The sequence below is a fragment of the Pimephales promelas genome, chromosome 20, assembly GCF_988280905.1.
Source record: "Pimephales promelas chromosome 20, fPimPro1.hap1.1, whole genome shotgun sequence".
In the NCBI taxonomy this organism is placed as follows: Eukaryota; Metazoa; Chordata; class Actinopteri; order Cypriniformes; family Leuciscidae; genus Pimephales; species Pimephales promelas.
The window spans coordinates 17,184,164-17,208,698 of NC_142788.1; the positions used below are offsets into that span (position 1 = coordinate 17,184,164).

The following is a 24,535-nucleotide window of genomic DNA, read 5'->3' on the forward strand; positions in this document are numbered from 1 at the left end:
ATTGCAAATAACTCACCTGTAAGTTTTCAACGACACAAAACACTAACTTATTTATTTGTACCGACGAACTAAAACAGATATTCAGTTTAAACTAGAATATTAGCTACATTAATTGTTTGGAGGACGGACAAATATATTACTGAGAGTAAAATTACAAACGAACTATAGAGACAGCTACGTCATAGGGTAGAATTAGCGCGCTTCTCTAGCGCCATCGCTTGACAGATCAACAGTCACGTGACTTGAGCAGTCAAGAGATTTCACAACCAGTTTGCTTGTGGTTTAAAGACTTAGTTCCCCTCAAAACGAACATTTTGTCATTATTTACTCACCACCCTCTTGTTGTTCCAACCCTGTATGAGTTTCTTTCTTTTGCTGATATATATATATATATATGAAGAGTTCAGATGCAAAAGCCTCTAAATGCCATTTGAAATTTTCTTCTTTAATGATGATTTTTATCAAACTTTTATATTTAAGTGCAGTAATTTCACTTAAATAACAATTAATAGGTAATTATCATTGCCATTTAAGTGAAATCACTGAACTTAAATATACAAGCTTGATAAAAATCATCCTTAAAGAAGAAAATTTCAAATGGCATTTAGAGGCTTTTGCATCTGAACTCTTCATATATATATATATATATATATATATATATATATATATATAAATTTGAATATATTGAAAATATTAGATGTTGAATATATGTACAATATATATAATGTAGTGTATATATAATGTATTGCAATGTGCGCTAAATGGAGCTGGTGGCACATTTATTGTTTACTGAAAGCATACTCAAATTATCCAAAATACTTGTGTATGTGTGATTACATGCATATCAGATCTGTGGATATCTGCAGTTTTCTGAGGAATTCTGGGTGTGTAGATTATGTGTGGGCCACCACTTTATTTTGTGAAGCAAGACTTCGCTGAATACTGTGCAATATTGAATATTGTGCATGTATATTTATCTTACACAATAGGTAACTGCACAAGTTACTACATATTTCACAAAGAAGATTTATTTTATTTATTTATGTTCAATCAGTATCGATTACTTTTTAATCAATGAGTAACTCTGCTGGAATTTGACACACTCATTGATTTAAAACCGTTATGTTATGTTTGCTGGGTAGCTGCAGACACTCATGCAACTTTACTTAAGCAACTATGATGTTGTCATGTTAAACTGTTGAGTAAAAGCAAACTAGAAAGACCTGAAAGACGAGAAGAGAGTAAAACATAATACACCACATAATTCTGTTTTGCACGCATATGTATTGTATTTATCTCTAGTGCAGGGAGTGTAAGCCCCACACTCCTCCTCATACATTAGCAAGAAAAGCTCCTCCCTTTGTCCACAAATAGCAGAGCAGAGGGTGTGTCCTCAGACTTCCTGAGTATAATAACACCAGTGGAAAAGTCTTCAGCTGTGAAAGGGAAAGAAAAGAGAGACCTGCATTGTTGAAGCAAAACCCAGCACATTTCAAATGAGGTAAGGAAGTCTGCTTTTGAGTATATTAATATGCGGCCACAGTTTGTGAGCATGTGGTTGTTACAAACATGTTGTAGCTGGTAGGCAAATATAGCAAAGTTCTTTGTTGTAAGCTGTTAAAAAATTCTAGACCTCACAGATCATGTTTCAACCTGTTATCTGCACTCTGGATTACTTCTAACAACACCATTGGCTATTTACTTAAGAAAAGGTTGCTAACCTTAACGCAGACACATCCTGATCAATGACACAGTCTATCATTACAGTAGGTGTTAACTGTCACAGTCAACACTTTGTTAATCAGTCTTTCAATGGAAAATCGAATTGATTTTGTGTCTTCAAATTCATCAAACCTGATGAATTGTTATTGTCTTTGTATGTTTTTACTTGTTTTAGTTAGATCAGTGACCTTTTGGGGATAGGAATGGGGAAATTAGTTAATATTTGACCAAAAAAAATCTAAGAAGTTAGAAAAATTCGAATTTTCCATACCACAAACCACAATCATATGATGAAATATTACTCATCAGTTCCAGGATCACTTTTTTCAATAACTGTAAGTCTGTAACAGAACATTCAAATTAGGATTTTTTAGCTATATTATATGATTATAAAATATTTATTCTCCATTGTCCTGCTTCTACATTATTTTATTTGTTCCTACACTTCTGCAGTGTCTATTCCTGTTAATATAACATTTGAAGGCTGTTCTTCTTTCCCATTGCATTGTAAAACTATATCTACAAAAGGTCTTTCTCTCAATCTTTACATTCAGGATGACCAGCAGACTGTTCCTCTTCACCTTCTTCACCCTCTCCGGCTCGCTGACCTGCTATGGCTTCAGAATTTGTGCCTTTAATGTTCAGAGTTTTGGTGATTCAAAATCAGCCAATCCCAAAATCATGAATTCTATATCACGGGTAAGAGGATGAATACTACAATGCTTTTTACTTATTATTTGAAATATATAATACATGTCTAAATGTGTACTGTTTTTTATTCTTTCTTGCAGATTGTATCCCGTTGTGACATATGTTTACTCCAGGAGGTCAGAGATCAGAAAAATAAAGCCATCCCACGCCTGCTTGATGCAGTCAACAGGTAAACAATGAAATATAAGAACTCAAAGTGTAACAAATCAGATTTAAGAGATAAACAAATAGTGCATAAATGCTGTTACTTTATATTTTGTTTCCAGGCTTAATAGTAATGATTATGACTATGTGGCAAGTGGACGTCTCGGGAGAACACAAACGTATCAGGAGCAATACGTTTTTTTTTACAGGTATGTGTTCAGCACTTCTGTACATTAGGACAATATGTAAAGGCTAAGGATGCACATGATATTGGGAAAATGTTTATTATCAGCGGATATGTTGATTTATCAGCAGCGTTGGGGAAAGTAATGCATTACAATATTGCGTTACTCCCAGAAAAATTAACTAACTGCGTTACTTTTTATGGAAATTAATGTGTTAAACCTTTGCATTACTTTTTCTTATCTGGGCTGGGCTTGCTTGTTTCTTTTTTTAAACCTAACCCAAATTCATGCCTGTGCAGAGGAAAACAGACTTTCAGATGTGCTGCCGTTTTGGTTTGCAGAAGACTAAGAATAGGAGAAAATAAAAGTTTGACACTCTTACTTCAGCAATAAAAAATAAATACATAAAAAAACATTTATTCAAAGTAATTTTTGCATATTAGTATGGTTGAACTGGGTCACAGAAGACGTTCATCCCTCATCCACACAACACAAAATAGCTTAGAATTTGACTTTGTTTATCAGTTATCAAGCATAAAACAAAAACAATTATTGGCTTATGATTATTGCTGCATCCCTAGATAGAGTGTTGTTAATATAACATATTTCTTTACGAGAGATAAGGTACAGTATGTCTTGCTGCATTACTTTCATTAATACAAATATATTCTTGATCACCACAACTGTTTTTCCCCAGGCCTTATAACATATACACTAGACGGGGTTCTAAGCTGCCATCTTGGAACAGGGGTCTTGTCATAGGAAGTAACTAGGTAACGCTACCTTCTTTGCCTTTACTTCAAATTAATTGATGGTGGCGGACTTTTGTGCTGTGTATGATGTTCACACGAATGAAATCTGAATCTAGGAAGAATGTTTAAAAAAAAATAAATCGGGAATCAATAATAATGATGTCTGACCATGGGAATGAACCAAAAAAAAAACAAATAAAAAAAAAACAAGAAAATCGCACTCATGATGATTTATGGTGTTTTTATTTACGTTAGACCTTTGTCTACATTGATGCTGATGCATTAATAGTGGAGGGGCTCCCCTGTTCCAAGATGGCGGCTCTACTGATGTATTCGTTCGAATGAACTGCCGTTGCCAAGGCGACATCTAGTGTATATATCTATGGCCTTACAAGATAAGCTTCCTGATTTCTTTTCCCCCCCCTCATACAGGAAAAGCACAGCGAAGCTGAAACAGCAGTATCAGTATCCAGATACGCAGATAGGGGATGTTGATGCTTTCTCCAGAGAACCCTTTGTGGTACATTTTCAAGCCCCTAAAACAGGTCAAATTCAAAAAAAGGACAACTTGCTCACTGAATTTATTCAAAGACACACCATTGTAAGCTGAAGTTTGATGACTTTGATCATGATCTGATAATGTCTCTATTAACAGTGGCCAAGGAGTTTGTCTTGATTCCACAGCACACTACTCCTTCAAATGCCACCAAAGAGATTGATGAACTTTACGATGTCTTTGTGGATGTCAGAGAACGTTGGAAAATTGAGGTGTTGTGATGTATTTTTCTATATTATATAGAGCATCATTTCTTGAGATCAAGTCTTAAACCTTGCTTTTTTTTGTCATCTTGCCAGAATGTGATGTTCCTCGGGGACTTCAATGCAGCTTGTGGTTACGTAGCTAAAAAGAACCGGAAGAACATCAGGCTCTTATCTGACCCGTCTTTCATCTGGCTGATTCAGGATAACGTGGACACTACGGTGAAACAGTCGACTGACTGTGCATACGACAGGTATGCCAGCAAAATGCTCATATTAGCATAATATGCTTATGATTTGCATTTAGACATGGCATGATGATTCATATTTATGGGTATAATCCACAGAATTGTTGTGCACGGAGAGCCATTTCTCAGAACAATTGAACCGTTTTCAGCAAAACCGTTCAATTTTCCTAAGGAATTACATCTTACAGAGGCTCAGGTAAGCCAAATTCAGCATTTACTGTTATTTTGTGCATTTTCATGTCACTGAACTTCGGATTGTCTCTTATAGGCTTTAGAAGTAAGTGATCACTACCCCATCGAGGTAGTCCTCAAGACTCAGAAATCAGGGGTTTCCGCAAGAAGCAGCAGAGAATCATGTCTTTTACCTACAGCGTTTGTGCTGAATGTCTTACTGATGCTGCAGATGATCTAACGAACACAAATCAACCACGAGTGGATTCTTCATCTCACCTAAATGAAGTGAAGACTTTACTTTGCTGTTACACAGTTGCTATGTACTTGAGCTCATACTGAGCCAACAACTGCATCTACAAAATGTGTTGCAGATTAGTGGACGCAACTAAATATTTTTTTTACAGCTTCTAGAAATTGATGATCATGGATTTGCTGGCTCAGGTTGTATATTTCAGTTGGCATTTGTTTTTGATAGTATTAGATGTCTCATTTATTCATGTTAAATGTTTAAATTTTTTGGATAGAACTTTATTTTTGTAATAAATTGACAAACACGAATGAGTTTTCCATTCACTTGTTTCACAAGGCTACACAATTTTAAGGCGACATGTAAAAACCTTGAAATCAGCTGGCTGAAAGTTATGGTCCGATAAAAAAATACTTTGCCTTGACACAAGCGACAAAGCTAGGCAGCCAAACGCCAAAACAATCCCATCAAGATAATCTAGAGCTTTAAATATTGTATGTTAATCTACGAGAAATTACTTTTGAATAAAACTAACTCTGTGTTTCCACAAATGTTTGTTATTCCCTGTATATGTATATAGTTCCACACATTTACACTAAAAATGTATTTACTACTAACGTTTAAATGCAAGCCAGAGAAGAAAGAACCAACAAAAGAACTTTGTAAATCAAAGAATGGACTTTATTTGTGGTCAATAGAGCCTTGGTTCACACAGATGCAATGAAGTGTGTGGTGCTTAGTTGGCGTGCAGTGCCTTCCAGCGGCTCAGGGGTCCATGGCTGGGGATGTATTTCACCCCGCAACCGTCGGGGATCAGACGCTTCTCTGCCAGCATGTCATCAAAGTCGACGGCATTGAACTTTGTGAAGCCATACTTCTTGGAGATGTGGATCTAAAAGGGTGGAAAATACAGTCAGACCACTTTCACACAATTAACACCTAGACCAGTAATTGAAGTCACCTAGACCAGGAAGATGAGTCACTGAGGTGAATTCACTCAATTGGTCCAATAGGAAAATCCATCAAAAATAAGCAATGTTGTGTCTCTGTGGTCCCTTAAAAGGGCCCAGCACTGCACAGCTAGGCTCATACACATCCACAGAATTACTGTCTGCAGCCTTTGCACACCACACAAGTACAATCAACCTGTCTAGTCGGCTTAATAAGCTGCAGTCCAGACGTTCAAGTGCGTAAACAGTGGTTTTATAAAGCATTATCAAATGTCAACTCCACTGCATTTTTTTTCTCTTCTTCAGACAATTGACTTTGCATCATCTGAAGCCTTTCATAGAAGTTCCTCGCCATAGAAAACTACTTTAGTGGATGGCATCACAAGGTGTTACTGTGAGCGTACCATTCAGCAGCGAGAAGACATACAAGAAGGTGAGCTTGTGAGAACTCACTGTAGACACATTATTTGTATATTGTTCATTTGGTTCATCACTGAAATATTTACATTCGATTTAAAGTTATGTTCAGGTCCATTATTCTCTTACGGTTTTCAGTGGCATTAGGAAGTGAAACTATTGCAGGTGTCCATTTTTAAAAACAAATCCATTTCTGATTTTAGACTAATTATCTAATATTCAGAGATGTTGTTGGTTTTCTTAGGAGAGCGTCAGATTTGAAGGGTTTGGGGAGTGGGACAAAAGTTTGAGATCCACTGACCAACACATTTTTTCAACTTCATTTTAAGTACCTTCTGACGGCCAGGGAACTTGAACTTGGCTCTCCTCAGAGCCTCGATCACATGTTCCTTGTTTGAGGCCTTGGTGCGCACGGACATGATGACCTGGCCAATGCACACACGGGCCACTGTGCCCTGGGGCTTACCGAAAGCACCACGCATACCAGTCTGGAGCCTGAAGAGAAGGCAAACATTAAATTTACACAAACAAATCTCCAAACAGAAATAGCAATATTATGTCTCTGTGGTCCCTTTAAAGGGCCCGGCACTGCACAGCTAGGCTCATACACATCCACAGAATTACTGTCTGCAGCCTTTGCACACCACACAAGTACAAACAACCTGTCTAGTCGGCTTAATAAGCTGCAGGTAAGAGTCACACACGCTCACCTATCAGCTCCGGCACAGGACAACATTTTGTTGATGCGGATGACATGGAAAGGGTGCAGGCGCACACGGATGTGGAAACCATCTTTACCGCAGGTCTTCACCATGTACTTGTTGGCACAGATACGGGCAGCCTCAAGAGCTAGACGACAAATTGAAAATTAAAGAAAAATTAAAACTATGTATCTGTAACTATGTAAGAGCACTCTGTAATGTGCAAATATTATGATAGAAGACTCACCTTCACTGGACAGCTGTTCATACTCATCAGATACCATGTGACCGCACATGGGGAACTCATCCACCTTGGCCTTTTTCCTGCCCAAGTCGAAGATCCTGATCTTAGGATCTGAGTTTGAGAAGGACATGCTAAATCAGAACAACTCTTGAACTATATGATTGGCCATATGAAGAAATAAAAATGACTTATAGTTAGTTCTAAATTGGGTTCCTACAATTTTGGACAAACACATTTTCTAAACGTTTTATCTAACGTCACATACTATAAGGGTTTTTAAAAGCAGATGAATTTGCAACTAAACTTCAAATAATGGTTGAATTATTCAAGACTGTCATTATGTATTGGGAGAAAGTTTAATCATACACAAAAGCAATTATTAGCAGATGAATTATGAGCTAACATTTTATAAAAGCTAGAAAAAGTATATTAATTACAGAAACTTCGACGACTTAACAATTTTTCAGGAACAGAAAATAGCATTAAAATTCTTCTGATATTGTCTTCCATAACTTACCAGGAACACCACGACAGAAGCGGGACTTGGGGTAAGGCTTGTTCTTACAGTATCTGTAGCTGCAACAGACAATTAGCAACTCAAAACCAATGTCTCAATCTGCTTAAAAGAGGCCTGCTTAATCACAATAGCACCTAGTTATTAGAAGTACACACCTGTAATATATATATACATATATAAAGCAAAACATCCTGCCACAGTTCGTAAATCATACAAATGCAGCACAAAGCTAAACGTCAACAGACAAAGTGTTAAGCGCTTATTTGTAAGCTTCTTTTTTAAAGATGACGGCTTTCAAATAAGAATTTACATGAAGCATTTTAATAGAAGATGCATCTGTTTTAAGAGCACATTCGTGTTAACTGCAGAAAGTAGCCCGTGTCAGTGTACGGTCACTGCTGAAAGAGGCCGGTGTGCTGCACATGCTTAGCGGGCCCTGCCATTTTCACTAAGGCCCATTCTTAAAACACTAAATTCACAACTTACCAACGGGCTGGACGGCGGCCCATGGTTGCGATCTGTAATATACACAATAACAATAGTTTTAAAGACAAATTGTTTTATTTATGAATGAACAAACAATGTGTTTTTTCAAAGATCTACAGAGAGCGACGGACCGCGCTCTCACCACGCACTCACCTAATGGTGGAAAGGAAGAACACTGATCTTCCGCTGCGTCATAATGCACGGCCAGAAACTACTTCCGGTTACATATTAGTGATACATTTATATTGTCCATAGTTTATATTGTGTTTTTTTTTAATCAACCGAGTAATTAATATTAATTATAAGCGTATAGAAGACAACGTAGTTAGTCCCTGTCTGTACCATAGGGTCTGTACTGTACATCAACTGGGAAGTAGTTCTGCGCTCCCTCATATTGCTGGTATTTGTAGTCCATGAGGTTGTACCAGGAGCGTCGCTTTACTGGTTACATACAATATATGTATATATATATATATATATATATATATATATATATATATATATATATATATATATATATATATGCACGGTATGTCCGGTGTTCTGTCGATTTTTGCTGCCTTGTCGAAAAAATGCTACCGTAGCGCGAATTGATCATAGAATGCCGATTAAAGTCGTATGAAATACAATTCTAATACAATTCTAAGTTATGAGTAGCTATACTGTATATTGTAGACTACTGTTTTTATTTTTAAAACGGTGTGAAAAGTAAAAATTATCATAAAATATTCATCTTTGACTTGTCAAAGTACACCTTTTCTTATACTGAAACTTTCAGTTATTCCTTTTCAGCTGGCTGACCGTACAAATATTCATATGGTAGTAAGCATTTTTTAAAGGGAAATTATACATTATAACAGGAAAATGTACCTTTTGTAAAAAAAAAAAAAACAAACAAAAAAAAAAAACAAAAAAAAACTGTGAGTCTGCACATGCGCATAACCGGTAAGTAGGAAATCTCGATGGGTAGCATGAATTGTCAGAACACCTGGCATACATCTTGTTAAGTTTGACTATTAGAACAAACTTAACAAAAACAGAACTACAAATCTTCAAATGCATCCCTATCATCAATCAGTCCTGTGTGTGAAGTGAAGCTTGTGAATGCCAGAGTCTACACGACAGGTAAAAGCATTTTCCTAACCAAAAGAGTATCAAAAACAAACAGCACACGAAATCAATTAAAGAGACAAAAATGCAATGACATAAACACGTTTTCCCGATGTAAAGTAGTAACCTAGCCTACATGTTATGGTACTGGCACACAGACACATTATTATGCTAATTTTTTTTAAAAAAAAATGTACGTTTGGGAAACTCATTTTAAAAGGCAAGTTTGGGAAACAATATAGTGCTGTACTGTATCGTGTAGAAACTAAATTGTTGCCAAGTTCCGTTCATTTCCTTGGTAATATGATACACGTTAGCTTGTAAGATATGTTTACGTTAGAGAATAAAAAAAATAAATGAACTCATGTAATAATTGTTTTGTGAAATGAATTGTATGATTATTGATGTCGACGCATTTCACTTCAAAACTTATGGAATCTATCACGGCAAAGAATTTCTGAAACACAAGAGGGCGACAAACACCTTAAAATGGATCAGTGGTTGCTCGCTCCACATTATCTCGAGGGAGCGCTGTTGCTTTGTGCTTCTACAGTTCGGATGTGGTAATGATAAAAATCCCTCCTGCACACTCCTAATTTTTTTTTAGAGAGGAATGACCTCACATCTCTGAACTGTGGATAACGAGGACCAAATGCTCGGGTGGTCATTGGATCCCATTAAATCACAAATGTTTGGTCATATTCAATGTAAAAAAATGCGTGACATTACAAAAATCCTCCTTCTGCTCTAACATGTGATGGAAATGTAGAACATCAGGTCAGATGTAGATCACAAAAGCATACATCATGTAAGCACAACCAGGGGAGAGATTTTGTTCAGGCTCCAACAACGATCATTTATAAAGGAAACATCCACTCTATCTGAAGCTGAGGCCAAAGCTCTGAACAATCTGAAAAATTCCTCTGGTCTCGCTCTGTGTTCTTCAACTAACTGGGGCAAGCACACATTCTTACCTTAGATGGGCTGTGCACAGGTTAGGCCAAGTCAAATCTGCCTCCTCATTTATTTGATCTCATAACTCTGTTCCAGAATCAGTCTAGACTGGCCAACTCCCACAGCAGCATGGAGATACGAAAAAATGTATCTGTATCAGGCACGGCATATAGGTATACAAATAGATAAATAAATAAAATTTCAAGAAAAAAATTCCTTTGACTGATTAAATCGATTTGTCTTGTAAGCTACATGCTAAATTTATGTTACTTATATAGCATGACAAAAACATAATGTTTTTGTTACTCATTGGTGTATATTCAATGCAATGTTGTTGTTTTTTCTTCTAGTTGTGTTTTTAGTTGCCATTGTGGTTCTCTTCATTTGCATACATATATATGAGACTTAAGTGATGGTAAACTCACTCTTCATAAGGGGTCTTTCCTCTCAGTGAACCACAAACTAGGTGTGGGTCTTCAGATACCACACCCAAAGCCTTCACACATCAGTGTAGAAGAGTTGCATGGGCTCATGTGATGCACAGCATCAACTTTTGCTTTCAAGAATGAGTTTTCACATGCCATTGTGTCTTGGCCTTGCACAGGTCTTGCGCAGTCTGCATGTGCAGGTTCTTATGCAACCTTGCTTGTGTACATGCATGTATGTGCATGGTTGAATCTGTGTGTGCTGTCACGTGGGGTACATCATGGTGTAATTTTAAGGCATCAAAATGAAGAAGAAAAGGGAGAAGAAGAGCAAGTGGCTTATGAAGTTAAAGAGGAATTAAAAACTATTTGAGGAAAGAGAGAACTATATAAGGGCTGGGTCAGGCATTACTCATTACCTCTGTATAAAACAAAATCAACTCATGTGGTTTACTGCTCTTAGATGGTTTAAACTGGTCTGGTCCCTCAAACTGACCATGCTGGTGTTTAGCTGGTTTAGCTGATTGAAAAGCCGTTTTCCAAGCCTGGCCAGCAGATCTTCTTGCTGCAGGATTCTTAAAATATCATTGTTGGTGTCCATTTGAAGACATTATTAATCATTTGATGATCTATTGTGGAAAAGTCGTAATTCCTGCAGGGACTGAATGGCTACTGTGATGATCTCCCCAGTGACTGATTCAGGAGAGTGGCTTGTTTTTCATCTCAATCCAAAGAAATGAAGTTTAAAGACATACTCTGTCATTTTGTTGATATCGTGCAGGTCGATGTTTGGAACATGGTATGAACAGCATCGCAAAAAAGAGTGTTTAGTTATCCGATCCTATTCACTGACAGACATTATGGCTTTATTTAGTCTGATAAGTGGGGTTGTTGAGATAAAATATGAATTTTGAATGTCTTGAAAAAAAAAAAAAAAGGTAGAATCCTTAAGTTTTAACATTCAACCATTTGTCAACCTTTTTTTTTATCTCAACATGCCCCCCCCCCATGCGATGATCCACTTCATTTAAAATAAAACAACTTTTTATTAGTATAATTATTATCATCAATTTTAATATATTTTATTTTATTTTAATATTTTTCATTATTATAATTATATATTCATTTTAATTATGAAAAACAAAAGAGACAAACAAACAAAATTTCATATGCTAAAGCTACTGCTATCAAATTAATCCTGTCTAATATAAAAGTTTGTAAATATATGTGTTTGTGTATACAGTATATATACACGCACACACACACACACATACATATATATTAGGGCTGTCAAACGATTAATTGCGATTAATCGCATCCAAAAATAAAAGTTTGTCTTTACATAATATATGTGGGTGCACTGTGTATAATTATTTTGTATATAAATAAATATACATGCATGTATATTTAAGAAAAAAATAATTTATATATAAAATATTTCTATAATATAAATTATCTATAAATCTATATACAATATAATTTCTTAAATATATACAAGCATGTGTGTGTAGTTATATATTATATATATAATTATACACAGTGCACCCAGATATATTACGTAAACATAAACTTTTATTTTGGATGCGATTAATCGCGATTAATCGTTTGACAGTCCTATGTGATTAATTGTGATTAATCGATTTGAAGGCACTAGTTAAAACTCAAGCAACGTTTTTTTTCTCCAAAACTTATTTAAAACTTTTCCATTTCCTTAGAAAGACAATATAGGTTTTAAGATAGCACTGATAAATTTGATGAGCTGGCAGATACACCATAGCATCACCTTAAACAGGAAGTGAAAATATATCCGTTACTAGGGTGATGACCACAAGTTTCTAAATAACAAAAGTCAGAAAAGCCCGCAGCTACGGTATGACACATACGTTTTCCGTCTGCCATTCTGTAGAAATCAGCAAAAACAGAAGAATTCCCTGCATTCCCGTCTCCAGCCTACTGATGTGGAGCGAGGGCTGCTCGGAGTAAACCTGTGCTGACATGTCGACTACCATAGTCATGAGATCATGTGATGTCATCCTGGGTCAGTTAAACACACATGTCATAACGGGGTATGAAGAGGCCCTGTCTTCAATTTATTTTTTTTTCAACTGGGATGGCGGGAAAAAAAACTTCTATATTTCACCCTGCAGTGCTTCAAAAAAAAAAAAAAACAACAACACAAAAGACAGTGAATGGTAAAAAATTAAACAAAATACACAATCAATTTTGGGGAATCCTTGTAGTTTTGTGACGTTTCGAACAGCTAACAAATGAGGGAGAATAGTAATGTTTTAAAGTTTTTCAGTCGAGAATATACTTGTTTAAAGCTCAAATCTTTATTTCTAAAGATAGCGCCTATTTAAAAATTTGATCTGATGTTTTCGAAGTTCCAGGTGATCACCGGGCGCTCATGTATGCCGCCTGGAACAGCCAAAACTCGGCTAGTCATTCTGAAGTTTCTCGCGGGCTCTGTGTCTAGTGGAGCCATAAATCAGCTTGTGTATATCTTACGAGCAATCTTTGGTCTCATTAATCTATGATTTGTTCCCTGGCAAATGGTTTTGCCTGAGGGCAAAGTGAAGTTTCATAACTTTCTATATTTAGGCTATTTAACTGTCCTACTCAACCCGCTCTGAGTGGGCCTCGAACCTGGAAATCCGGGATGAGAGTCAGGCACTCAAACAAGGAGGCTAAAGACTGTAACCTCTAGCGTCTGTCGCTAGAGTGCCTATTGAGATCAGAGGAGTGAGGTTTACTTGCACAGCAACTAGCTGGTATCCATTACACGCACAAGAAACGTATCATGTGCGCGCGATAGTCTTTTTTTATTTTTGAAAGGTAGACAGATAACTGATTGATGTAGATTAAAACTAAAAGTCTGGGACAAGGGTAAAACGCATAAAAAATGTTAAGATAAAATATTGGGATGTAAAAGTGCACATAGCAGAAGAAACATCCTTTACAGACGGAAAATTTACAAACTACATGGAAAGTATTAATTTATAGAAAGTGTATACGAATGTAAATTGTGATTTGCAGATGTGTAAATCTGTGTGTAAAGAGGTGAGTGATTGTGTCATCGGTGGTGGTTAAAACAAGATAAGAACAAACATTGCTCTCCATTGTAACCTGGTTCTTGGTGTTTGGAATTGAAATTGTGAAATTTAGACAGCCGAGCCAAGTGTTACTGCTCATTGCACAATGATTTGACACGTAACAGGCATGTCTATTCTGCTCTGTCTTGCAGTCAATGTTCCCTTTATGAAGCAGCTTTATTGTTTAGTGAAGACACAGCGTATAATGAGCACGGATAAATTGATATCTGTCAATTGTTAAACACGTCATCCTCCTGCTTTGGAATCCAGAATGAGTTACAATCCTGGAGGACAAGCGGTCTGGATTCTTGTTCAGACCGTTTCATTTGCAGTCTAATTTCTAAATCGCAGTTTCTCACTCTCATAGGCTCTCAAACACACATGAGCGGAGTCTGTTGAGGGGGGGCAGACAGTCTGAGCTCCACATATGGTGAACCAGATAAACAAACACTGCCAGCACTGCCATCTTCCACTCAAAAGTGACATCATCATCATCATTATTTATCTGCCTCAAACATCTGCTTTGGTTATTCAGGTATGAAAAGGGTGTCACTGTTTCATGCAGCTTCATTGCAGTGTGATGTTATGTGTGTGCACATGCGTGTGTTAGATGAGATTATGTGAATTGTTTCATGATGATATGCAGCCTATTAGTATACTAATTCAGATCATGTCTTGTGCACTATAAAATATACAACTTTAATATAAAATATATTTTGTATAATATTTTTAATTAAGAAGTTGCTCATATAGCATATACTCAAAAAAGTAGACAGCGAGAGAATGAGAGATCCGTCATTGATAGCAGTTACGTTCTTGACCTCCTCCACATTCCTCCTCCCAAATAAGGATAAGGTAGCCAAAACACACTCTCTCTCTAACCTCTCTAACACCCCCCCCCCCTTTTTTTTCTCTCTTTTGAGGACATGACATTCTCAAATAATAGCTGGTGCAAATGCGCAAGCATTAACAAAGTTTGTGGCATTTATATTGGTCCATTTATGCAGTAGATGTTGTGTTAATGTTGTTTCGAATCGTGTGTACAAGTGAAGCAGCTGCAGGAAGGATATTTTTGTTATTCCTCTGAGGTTTGGATGTGTAGTTAGGCATGATGATAAGAAGAAGGATATGAATAGGGGTCTTAAAGGGATACTCTCCTTTTTTTGGAAATATGCTCATTTTACAACTCCCCCAGAGTTAAACTGTTGAGTTTTACCGTTTTTGAATCCATTCAGCCGATCTCCGGTTCTGGCGGTAGTACCACTTTTAGCATAGCTTAGCATACATCATTGAAGTGCACAAGACCATTAGCATTTCTCCCCAAAAAATTACCAAAGTGTTTCGATATTTTTCCTATTTAAAACTTGACTCTTCTATAGTTACGTTGTGCAGCTAAGACAGACGGAAAATGTAAAGTTGCGATTTTCTAGGCTGATATGACTAGGAACTATACTCTCAACTATAATACGTTTTTTCTTGGGTTTTCTATCAGACTCGTGATGTCTAATGTAAAACGACGATTACAAACAACTCTGTCTGCACTGTTGGAGTCAAGTTGACCCTATTTAAAGTTACTGTTCACCTTTGTACACTGCACATCTGTGGTTGAACTATAAAAAAGCTAGCCTTCAGAAATTGCAAGTAGCATCCAATGACGCTTTGAGGATGTTTCTAAAAAAGCCCAGAACAACTTGTGTGAGTGAGTTGTTTGTGAGTACCAGAGTGGATACACTGCAGTCTGTCCTGCGAAAAGCGAGTTCAGGTTCATTTGTCGACTGAATGATTCTGTAAATCAAGTTGTTGTGGTGCTGGTGAATGTTAGGTGTCTACATGTCTCAGTTTTGGGAACACTGGCATAATGCTGCGTTCACGTGCTCTGGAAAATAGGATATTTTCCACTTGTGAACTGGTATTTACCAGTGTGTTGCGTTCAAGTGCTTTTGTTGTCGTAATGTGGTAAAAAGATGGAGATCCAGACCTTTTATTTAGCTAAAACTATTTTAGATTGCTTAAGTCATCTGCAACAGCAAGAAAATGATTTATCGAAACTCAAAGGTAAATAATATGCTATATATTTTCAAGATCATAATTAGTATATATTTTTACCATTCACGACTCTTGCGGTGCTCTCCGCCATTTTGAAAATGGTTCAAAGGTTATCTCAACTCGTCCATCAAAATATTCTACGAGTTGCCCAGTGGAAAATACCACATGAGGGGGTGTTCATGTGCATTTTCCAAGTCGGCTTTTGGTATTTACCATAATTACCATAGCACATGAACGCAGCATAAGTGTCTTTTAAAAACGAGCCTTTTGTAATGTTGTGTTGTGTATTTGTATTATTGTATTTTCTTTTTTTGTTTGTTTGTTTGTATGGATGGACCATGAGTCTGAATAAAAGGATACTACTACTAAAACAATTTCGAGGGCACTTGGGGCTCAATTGTTAGAGAGTCAGACTTGTAACCTGAAGGTCGTGGGTTCAAATCTCAATAGCGGCAAGAGAAAGTGGGGGGAAGGAATTAACTCTTCCACGCTTAATACCTACGACTCAAGGGCACCTCATTTTCCGACTCCCCAGGTTCTTCTTAGGCTTGCTGATGTCATGATTAAACATCAATCCTTTACAAGCCATTTTCAAGAATATCAGCGCGTACGCATGCATCCGCAGTATGTCTAGATGAGGTAAGTTTACTTAATTCTGCCATTGAGTAAATGAATGTGCAAAACCACACATTCCTCATCTGTTCAGCAAACATCAGACCTCTTTCCTTACTGCAGCTCTGAAGGCCCTCCAATCCTCACTCTGCAGGGGATCATCATTCTTTATTTTAGTAAAAACAAGTGATGTAACGACGTGTAGTCGGCCAGTCCACCAAAAGGGAAAAATTACAGCTACTGGTCATAATGTTTATACAGTCTTTACACACAGCCTCATGATTTTAGGGTTGTTCAAGGCGTGACTGAAATAATCTATGCGCAGAGATTTTCATGATGGAGGGTTGTTTAGTTCTCTGTGAGAGCAGATCTCTCTTTCTCTCTCGCTCTCCTTGTCTCTCTTACCTCCACAAACGCAGCTTACCATATATGGCTGTGTTTGTGGAGAGGAAAAGGGTAAGTGTTCAATTGGACGACTTTGCACTGTCATGAGCCTAAGTGGGTTCGGGGGTGTAAGTCTTCATTCAAACACAACTTTTGAGTAAGAAAGAAAGTGAGAACGAATTGGCTGGGAAGTACTGAGCGATAATTGATGAGGGATTCTCAGAGTTTACTTAGTAGGTTTACCTTTTAAAGACATCATGAATCAAGTAAGCCAGTGATGAAGAGAATGTAACGCACTCACAAAGACTCAAAAAATGTTAACACTTTAATGTTTTAACAAATTAATACATTTGTTATTAATCTTTGTTAATTGTTGTTCATAAAACTTCAACTTTTCATGGTTAAATCATGTTAATTCGGATCCATTTAATAATATTAAAAGATACAACTTTTGATTATAATTACATGTACATTTTTTTTAAAAATTAACATTAACTGAGATTTATAACCTATGCTTTATTAGTTCATGCTAACTAAATATACTTAACTGAAGATAACTAATGGAACCTTAGCCAAATCTGCCTCAAAAATAATTCCTTACTTTCACCTTTCAATGACTCAATAAAGCACTTTGTAGTTCACTGAAAATGAGCTCAAGTTTACCAGCTACTGCCAGCACATTGTTTTATACGCACACATTTGTGCTCGAAGGCAGGGTGTGATGTAATGTGTGATTTGTCAAGCTTGCTTGCCTATGCGTGTGTCTGACAACATTCTTAATATGGTCAGACTTCCCAGTTGGAACAAATTAGAGAGAGAGAGAGAGAAAACAAGAAGAAAAGTGAGATCCTCAGACATCATGACTGCCTGTCTGTAGGTCATTGTGTCACACTGACCCTTGTGCAGTCAAACCCTCTGAACATGTCTCGGCATTTCCCTTGAAAGAGACACGAAGCGCCTTTCAGCTCGGATTAAATGATCACGTGCAGATGATGTTCAATGACTCTCATTATCTAAATCCCTCCAGACATTAATGTCTGTTTTCCCTTTATTGTTGAGAGAGAATAAACCTGGCCGCATATTTCACACTACACAGTGTTCACAGACAAAATGTCACATTTCCGTGCCTCAGGGGAATTATTCACTGTGTGCTTTGTTTACATTTCCTTCTTCCCACAAAACTTTTGGATGAATGTAAGCAGACCAAATTAGAGACGCACCAAAAAGTAAATACTTAGCTGTTAACTTTGAATCGTATTAAAGTTATACTATCAAGCAGTTAAGTGATTACACTCAAACTTCCTTCAATTGGTGTAACTTTACAATAACATGTAGGCTCCCAAAAAAAACCCAAAATAAATATAATGAGAAAATATAATAATCCATAATAATATCCAAATAAAAAACATATCTAAAAAACATATTCTTTTTTGTAACTTCTGCTTTTCCAAACTATGTTCTTTTTTATATGTGGGAACAGTGGATCACACTTAACCGGTGTGAAAAACTGTGTAACTGTTGCCCCTGAACCCACCATGGGCTTTATTCATGCCCAGGAGAGGTGCGCCATGACTGGGATATTGTGGAATGAGTTAATTGACCAATCCTGTGATTCTCTCCCCCAGAAACCCCAATGTGCTCCAATCACCACATCTGCTCTCCTCCCCAGAGTCACATTAAGAAAAAAATATTCATGAGAAAGCAAGAAGATACAAGTCATGTGATTTATATTGTCATGCTACCAAAATGACACCTGTTTTTAATAAGGTGTGGCAGAGTGAGACAGACGTGACGGATGTGGCATCAGTGATTAAGTCTTATTTACTGGGTCACTTATATGGTCACACTTCTTCCCAGTGGATGGCGAAGGTCAGGGATATTAACACTCTTTATGTTTACTTGCTCTTGCATTATAATTTCTCTGTGAGTGTACTTGAACCGCCTGTGGGATCTGCCCAGTACAGTCAGTCAACCAAAAGCTGTTTTCTGTGATGTGCAATGGGAAGAATAAATATGCAGAACAAAGTATTAGAGCTCATGACACCATTACACACTTCTAGGGCTTTTGACTCTGACTCATTCGGCTGTAATATCCTCTCAAACAGTAACAGATGCTGCCGACTCTTACACTGCCTTCAGACATGTTTAGGTGTGTGCTCTCTCTCTGTGTGTGTGTGAGTGTGTCTAATACGTGTTGTACTTAATGACTCTTCCTAAGCACACTTATTAACCCCAGTTTGATGTAGATGTGTTTTTCTCTTTTACCAATATAAATATAATAATGAATGACAATGTCATCCAGTGATGTTGAAAACCTTGAGATAGAGGCATCCTCTAAACGTGTGAAGAGACACAACATAAGATTAAACAGTAACAAAACATGTTAAAAAAATAAGTAAAAGTAAATGAATAATTGTATTCTTAATATATATATATATATATATATATATATATATAAAGATTTTGTCAGTGCCATTGACATGTGTATGTGCAACAATGGTCAACATTCATCATTTAAAATAGTTTTTTCTTTTGTGATAAGCAGAAAGACAGCTGTGGAATGACATGAGGGGAGTAAAAACCCATTCACTACAAGGACGATAACGATAACTTCTATGAGAACAGGGAAGCTGATAACGACACAAAGGAATCATTAGAATCACTTTCAGATTGATTTTCTCTAGCTGATGAAGAATAAAAATATTGGCAGCCAATCAGAATCCTTTAAAAAGCATGAGCATTTAAAGAGGCAGACGATATACAGTAACAGAATGTTATGATGTGTTGGTGGACACTAATATGGTTATTTTTTTATATAGTTATCCTTGATTAATGGCCTTATGATGATGGAATTGTCATTTTTTGGTGAACTGTCCCACTCCCAGCAAGCAATTTTGCATTTAAAAGATGTCTAATAGCTGTCCAAACACAGCCCTGATGTCTAGGTTAAAACAAGGCAAGATTTGGGCTGCCAATGAAAATTTAGACGTCGAACCATAGGCCTATCCCAAGAATAGATACACAACCTACGCATAGAACATGTCAAAGAAATTAAACCAAACACCTTGTAATCTCTGTTGACTTTGCTAGGATAATTGAAATTATTCAAGGGTTTTTCTGAACCTGCATTCTCACAAATCTGGTTCCAGCCGTTGATAGCTTCCTTTTTCTGCCCCTTCCAACTGTCTCTATAGGAGCCAGCATCAGTTAGGAAAATAGACTGTCATCTTAAAAGAAGTGTGTCTGACAAGTAAATTAACACTCATTGTAGACAAGAGTATGATGATAAACACTTCTGAAATGGCAACATGTTTTTAGATGATTTCAAAATGGTCCATGCCATGTGTCACATGATGAGAAAAGACCATTATCATCATTAGGCCTGTTCATGCAGACATTAAGGTGTTGACTAAATCATATAGGGGATGACAATGGTGATTTACCTACTAGCAAGAGTGAGCGTGCAGTGTAATTGTGCATGGTGAATGCAATCTGATCATCAAATGAATGGCTCGCAATCCTTCTTCCAATCCAAATACAGTAGACGAAAGTGTCATTACACATACAGTATATATATATATGTGTGTGTTGACTTGCATTTTGTTTATATCACGTTTGTGATGACGTAAGACAAACGCAAATTCACTGGAGTGAATTTGAATCGATTTAAGTGTGAAACCAGACCAGTGAGTGTGTGAAACCAGGAAAAAATGCGCTTGAATTTGGACAGTGGCAAATGTGCCTAAAAGCCCCCTTCTGACCTGCAAGTGTTTTTCTTTAGTTATTTTGTCTGGCTGAGGATACAGAATGTCCTCTGTATGATATGGCTTGAACCTCTTAGCATAGTCCTTGAAGGCCATCATAATCAATATGAAAACACAAAGACAAAGAAAGTCTATTTTTGAAAAAAACACATTTGTTTTGCCTGGACGTCTGGCTTTATGTACTGATTTGGATGGATCTCTGTAGTTTTTACTGGATTTGCTGAATGTATGAGATGTAATTCTAACATTATGAATTTTTTCTTTTTGTTAACATGGACAGGATTACAGTCACAAAGCAAGTTTGTGAAACACAAATTTACTTGACCTCCTCAGAGTAAACTTGTCTCATTCTAAAAGGATTATTGGCTCATGTTTGTTTTTGGCCTTCATTTTTGCTTCTGCCTGTATCAGAATGGTTGTGAATCACAAATATGCTATCATCCTTGTTTTTCAGCTAATACGATTAACAACAAGACTCCCTTCCCTCCACAGATTGTATCCATCTTTCCAGAGCCACACGTTCCTGTGGAAAACATGCCCTATCTGTCACTACAGCTTCCTGTGTTAACAAATTACACCCATAAACGGATGGGTCACAACAGGCCCATCTCTCTCAATCTTTCTGCCTCTCTTTTTCTCTCTCGCAGGAGTGTTTGATACATTTGATCAAAGAACAAATAATTGCTTTTTTAGCTTGGCCCATTCTTGATAAACATTATTGCCTTGTTAAACCTACTGCTATTATATTGCTGCACTTCATAAAACAGTTAAACTGTTAAAAATGTTTCTCTACTTCTACCTAACAAGCAAAAGTAAAGTCGGACTAAGGATGCAAGTCTCGCTATGAATAAAAAAGCTGATTGCAAAGTTTTTTTCATGTCTTGTACTCTTTTTCTAAACCAATAAAACAAAAAAGGAATGTAGACAGAAATCTTGGGAAAATGTAAGCGCTTCATATAATTGTCTCTCCATATATGTCCTTTCTCTTTTATTCCTTTTTCTTTGCTCCTCCTTTGCCTATTACTGTACTAATTCTGTATTTACTGTCCATAAAACTGAGCATAATATTTTATTAGCCCATATTTAGACTCCATTTATAGCAATGACAGCATTTTTCCTTGTCTTCACAGTCTGTCAAACGACATCACTATACTGCCTCGTGTGCATTGTCAACATGTTTTGTAGAGCATTTGTGATACTTATATAGCCTATTTGTGTGATTTGTTATATCTAATTGAATATATATTTAGGTGACATACTTACCGAATAATATCTTTACAATGAAATCCTACACATTTCTCTGTGAAGGAAAGCACCAACATTGTGTGTACATTAGTAAATGAAACATACAGAAACAGGTCTTCACGCATATCTTGGTTATGCCAGTTTTATCTGTGACGTTTTGTTAGGCTTAAGCACATAAATGCAAAATTTTGGACTGATCCCTCTTAGATTGCTGGGCTTGTTGACACCTTGTCTTTTGTAGTTGACACTGATTTTTTCTTTCAAGAGCCAGATTGCTGCCAGAAGGTCTTTATCTTTATTAAGTCTTTATTGACTTGATCAGACTTTAGGGAATGTGGGCAAATAAAAAACAGACAAAAGATACCCAGCACTAACAAGTAATGCTATTATCCCACATGGCGCAAATGATACCTGGTTTCAGACTGCTGGATATAGTTAAAGTTGTATTGGGGCAATATGATGTCATCCCGCCCCAAGGTTCACTGATAAATTAGGCGGTTACTACAGCTAGTCCCCTCTCTTTCCCTCTAAGGAATGGAGTACTGGGAATGTTTGCAGTCAAAGACAGTTACCCAAGGGAGCCAAGCTGCCTACGCCAGGTTTTATTGGTACCAAGAGGGTTATAGAGTCTCATAGACATGCCCATACTGGGCCATTATAAGATCCGGCTGAAAAAAAAGCTATATATTAAACAGCAAACTCTGTCTATTTAATTATTACAGAGTGAAACACTTAAAGTCTCGAACCGTTGTAATGAGCAATTGGTCCCAAAAGTATGTGAAATAATATGAATACATTTTGAAATGAATCTTCTAGTCTGGTTTACAGTGTGCACATCTCATAGTGGTGATGACCCTAACCTGACTGCCAAACCTAAAATTACCATTTAAAAGAAAATAGGCTGATTTATAAGTCTCAAATAATGAGGACCACTTCAAATGTCCCCATTGTGAGGGCATTTTTTTCAAAGTTTGGCTGTCCAAAGTGCGCGCACACACACACACACACACACACACACACACACACACACTGTAGAGGAGGATGAATGATCTCACCAGGAAACAGACCCTCATGACACATTTATGCTGTGCAGTATACAAGTTGGATGTAATCCAGTTCGACTTGAGAAGGAAAAAATGATGAAAAAAAATGATCTTTTTGTTCACTAAGACAATGAATGATATTATTACCTCTGGACTTGCAACAACTGTTGGTGTTAAACAGCCAGCCGAAGCTCTTTGTCGAGCTGCAGCAGCAGCAACAGTTTTCAGGCAGATGGAGCAGATACAGGCGCTCTGAGTCTGAACAGGGTGACATCATACCTTTACAATCTGAAGGCGCGGCCGCCGGTATCACGTCAGCTCGAGACGCGCTCGCGCGAACACAAGAGAAACCCCCCCTCTTTGATACTTTACCAATTAAGGTTCTCGCATTAACAGCGGAGAGGACAGAAGGAGGCAGAAAAGACTAAAGGGTGTCACTAGTGTTTTTTCTCGAGTTCAGCGAACAAGCTTTTCCTCCAGGGACACTCGTGCGGTCCGGGAGGGTCGTACAGTGAGTTTTCTGCACTGTGCTAGAGTGAAGTTCACCCTCTGCTTCCTGTGCCACACGCAAAATCTGAAGGGATAGCCGACAGCAACAAGAATTACTGCAGGACAAGCAGCAAAACGTAAGTTTTAAAACCTCTATTCGGGGTTGCGAGGCATGTTTTGTGATGTTGAACCTAATCTTATGGGTAGCTTACTTTTAATCTAGTTTTGCGTCAAAACTAAATTCGTAAACTCGTTCAGAATTCGTAGAAAGACAATGACGCAAACTTTTTACCACAAAAAAGGTTTTGTGTTTGCATACATGTTTCGTGTAGCGGGATTGGTGCGTGTAAGCCTGTATTGTCCGTAACGGTACTGAATGACTGAATACCATATTGCCTACTTATTGCTCTGCATGCTTAACGAGGTGTGAGGGCTTACCTATATTATATTGCGAAGAAGGAGACCGAATAAAACGGGGAAAAGTATAGGCTAACGAATATTAAATAAATCATTTAACCCACGTCAAAAGCTTTGTCTGTAGGTTGCATGCAAATCCAAACATTAATATTGAATTTATATTAATACTTCTTATTATGTCCTCATTTATGAAAAGTGTATAAATCCGATGCTCTACAGAGGTTTTGGCTCATCACTCGTAATCTAATTAAGGCCTCCTCACCAAATAAGGGAAAATATGGAAAGATCCGCGCGCCCTTCATCCTTTGATGTGAGTTGCGCGCGCCCCCCCATGCCCAAGGAGAATCTTGCACGAAACATCCCCACCTCACCTGGATGACAATAGTAAAACAGTAAGATTCAACATTATGCTTTTCAGTAAAAACACACATTCATATATAGTGAACGGTTCTAGTTGTCAGGGAAGCTGTCACAATCAGTAACTATAATGTTTTGAGTCAAAAGTCCAGTTACAGAAATGTGTGTATTCTCTAGTCGTTTTATATTGGTTCCACACACGTTTCAAGAGTCGTTCTTTGACAATTTTTTTGTGAATTCTGTCCTCCAACTAAAATTACAGTATTAACAGTATACAAGTGACCACACTGGCATAGCCTACACTCAGACAATAATGAAAGTAGATTTTAATTGAAAAGGT

General features: G+C 37.2%; 2 protein-coding genes, 1 long non-coding RNA gene and 2 other non-coding genes across 5 annotated transcripts; 2 read left to right on the forward strand and 3 right to left on the reverse strand.

The window, feature by feature from the left end:
* The first annotated feature begins 1,250 nt into the window (after nt 1-1,250).
* On the forward strand, nt 1,251-5,840 carry dnase1l1 (deoxyribonuclease 1 like 1). The gene is made up of 9 exons (XM_039663175.2): nt 1,251-1,501; nt 2,277-2,421; nt 2,514-2,602; nt 2,700-2,786; nt 3,947-4,059; nt 4,170-4,282; nt 4,370-4,527; nt 4,621-4,717; nt 4,790-5,840. Exons 1-9 carry the CDS (start codon nt 1,497-1,499, stop codon nt 4,931-4,933), a joined length of 951 nt encoding a protein of 316 aa, XP_039519109.2. The 5' UTR covers nt 1,251-1,496; the 3' UTR covers nt 4,934-5,840.
* Nucleotides 5,602-8,409, reverse strand: rpl10 (ribosomal protein L10). Its single transcript, XM_039663187.2, has 6 exons — nt 8,258-8,409; nt 7,772-7,830; nt 7,258-7,365; nt 7,020-7,158; nt 6,642-6,804; nt 5,602-5,834 (listed from the first exon to the last, which is right to left on the reverse strand). The coding sequence occupies exons 1-6, from the start codon at nt 8,278-8,280 to the stop codon at nt 5,679-5,681; spliced, it is 648 nt and encodes a 215-aa protein (XP_039519121.1). The 5' UTR covers nt 8,281-8,409; the 3' UTR covers nt 5,602-5,678.
* Nucleotides 5,981-6,115, reverse strand: LOC120473708 (small nucleolar RNA SNORA70). Its single transcript, XR_005621650.2, has one exon. It is a non-coding gene; the product is annotated as a small nucleolar RNA SNORA70 (small nucleolar RNA).
* Nucleotides 6,864-6,998, reverse strand: LOC120473714 (small nucleolar RNA SNORA70). The gene has a single exon (XR_005621652.1). It is a non-coding gene; the product is annotated as a small nucleolar RNA SNORA70 (small nucleolar RNA).
* A 481-nt stretch (nt 8,410-8,890) lies between the features above and the next one.
* Nucleotides 8,891-21,562, forward strand: LOC120473363 (uncharacterized). The gene is made up of 3 exons (XR_005621581.2): nt 8,891-9,382; nt 14,206-14,373; nt 21,137-21,562. It is a non-coding gene; the product is annotated as an uncharacterized LOC120473363 (long non-coding RNA).
* Nucleotides 21,563-24,535: the final 2,973 nt, after the last annotated feature.

Coding starts and splice junctions, on each gene's coding strand:
- rpl10 (XM_039663187.2), bottom strand. CDS start 8,280: ATGGGCCGCCGTCCAGCCCGTTG. Junction 7,366..7,771: donor CTTCTGTCGTGGTGTTCCTG/GTAAGTTATGGA, acceptor TCTCAAACTCAG/ATCCTAAGATCAGGATCTTC. Junction 5,835..6,641: donor AGTTCCCTGGCCGTCAGAAG/GTACTTAAAATG, acceptor CCACCCTTTTAG/ATCCACATCTCCAAGAAGTA.
- dnase1l1 (XM_039663175.2), top strand. Junction 2,422..2,513: donor TCATGAATTCTATATCACGG/GTAAGAGGATGA, acceptor TCTTTCTTGCAG/ATTGTATCCCGTTGTGACAT. Junction 2,603..2,699: donor CTGCTTGATGCAGTCAACAG/GTAAACAATGAA, acceptor TTTTGTTTCCAG/GCTTAATAGTAATGATTATG.